Below are 861 nucleotides of genomic sequence, written 5' to 3'. Positions count from 1 at the left end.
ACGGCTGCAATGTCCTCATCTGTAGGAAAAAATGCATCAGAATCCAATAGAAAAACTTGGGATCTGCATTTGGGAGAGGAACCAGGTCCAATCGGTGCCGTACGTGCATGAACTGTGGATGCAAACCAGCGTTTTGCCGTCTGTCATCTCAGAAGCAGCGAATCATTAAGGTTGGAAGAGCCCTCCGAGATCACCCAGTCCAATGTCAACTCATCCCCTCCATGGCCACCAAACCATGGCCCCAAGTGCCACATCCAGGTGCTTCTTGAACCCCTCCAGGGATGGGAACTCCCACTCTCCAGTGTCCCCTCTCCAAAGGTTTGGGTCTCCGGGTTCTTCTTGCTGCAGGGACACTTGATCCTGCCCGAGGCGTCTCTCTGGGGTCAGGAGCTCGCTCAGGTTACCCCTGGGCTGGATGGATGCGTCCCCTTGCTGCGTGCAAGTCCAGCGAGGGCTTAAAAGTGTCCCAGAACAGCCCAAAGAGCAGAGGTGAGGAGGAGGAGGAGGAGGAAGGGAGCAGAGACAAGAGCGCAGCCCGCTCCGGCCTGGAAGATATGCAGCTTCTCCACGTCGGGGAGGAAGACCCGGGCGTCCTCCAGGGCCCCGTGAGCCGCCATGGTGAAGTTGGCGTCCCCTGAGGTGACCACGTCAAAGACGCAGGACTGGAAGTAGACGTCCTCCACGGGCAGCGTCTCCTTGCAGAGCGCCCGGGCCCTCTCGGCGGCGGCGCGGCCACGGCAGCAGTGGTTGCGGGAGAGGCGCTGGCTGCGGGGGCAGCCCCCCACGCAGAGCTGCAGGTCCTGCTCCTCCGTGAAGGCCCGCGCCACCTCCTCGGCCGCCCGGATGGAGAAGGAGAGCTGG

General features: G+C 61.4%; 1 protein-coding gene across 1 annotated transcript; it reads right to left on the bottom strand.

The window, feature by feature from the left end:
• Nucleotides 1-455: 455 nt before the first annotated feature.
• LOC104536958 (hemojuvelin-like) lies at nucleotides 456-857 on the bottom strand (the record flags this gene model as incomplete). The annotated part of the gene is made up of 1 exon (XM_010179706.1): nucleotides 456-857. A coding segment is annotated over one exon (402 nt), but the record flags the coding sequence as incomplete, so codon positions are not given.
• Nucleotides 858-861: the final 4 nt, after the last annotated feature.

Source organism: Mesitornis unicolor, unplaced genomic scaffold (assembly GCF_000695765.1).
Source record: "Mesitornis unicolor isolate BGI_N332 unplaced genomic scaffold, ASM69576v1 scaffold37472, whole genome shotgun sequence".
Taxonomy (NCBI): domain Eukaryota; kingdom Metazoa; phylum Chordata; class Aves; order Mesitornithiformes; family Mesitornithidae; genus Mesitornis; species Mesitornis unicolor.
The sequence above is the reverse complement of the archived record's forward strand: the minus strand, read 5'-3'. Positions and strand labels throughout refer to the sequence as shown.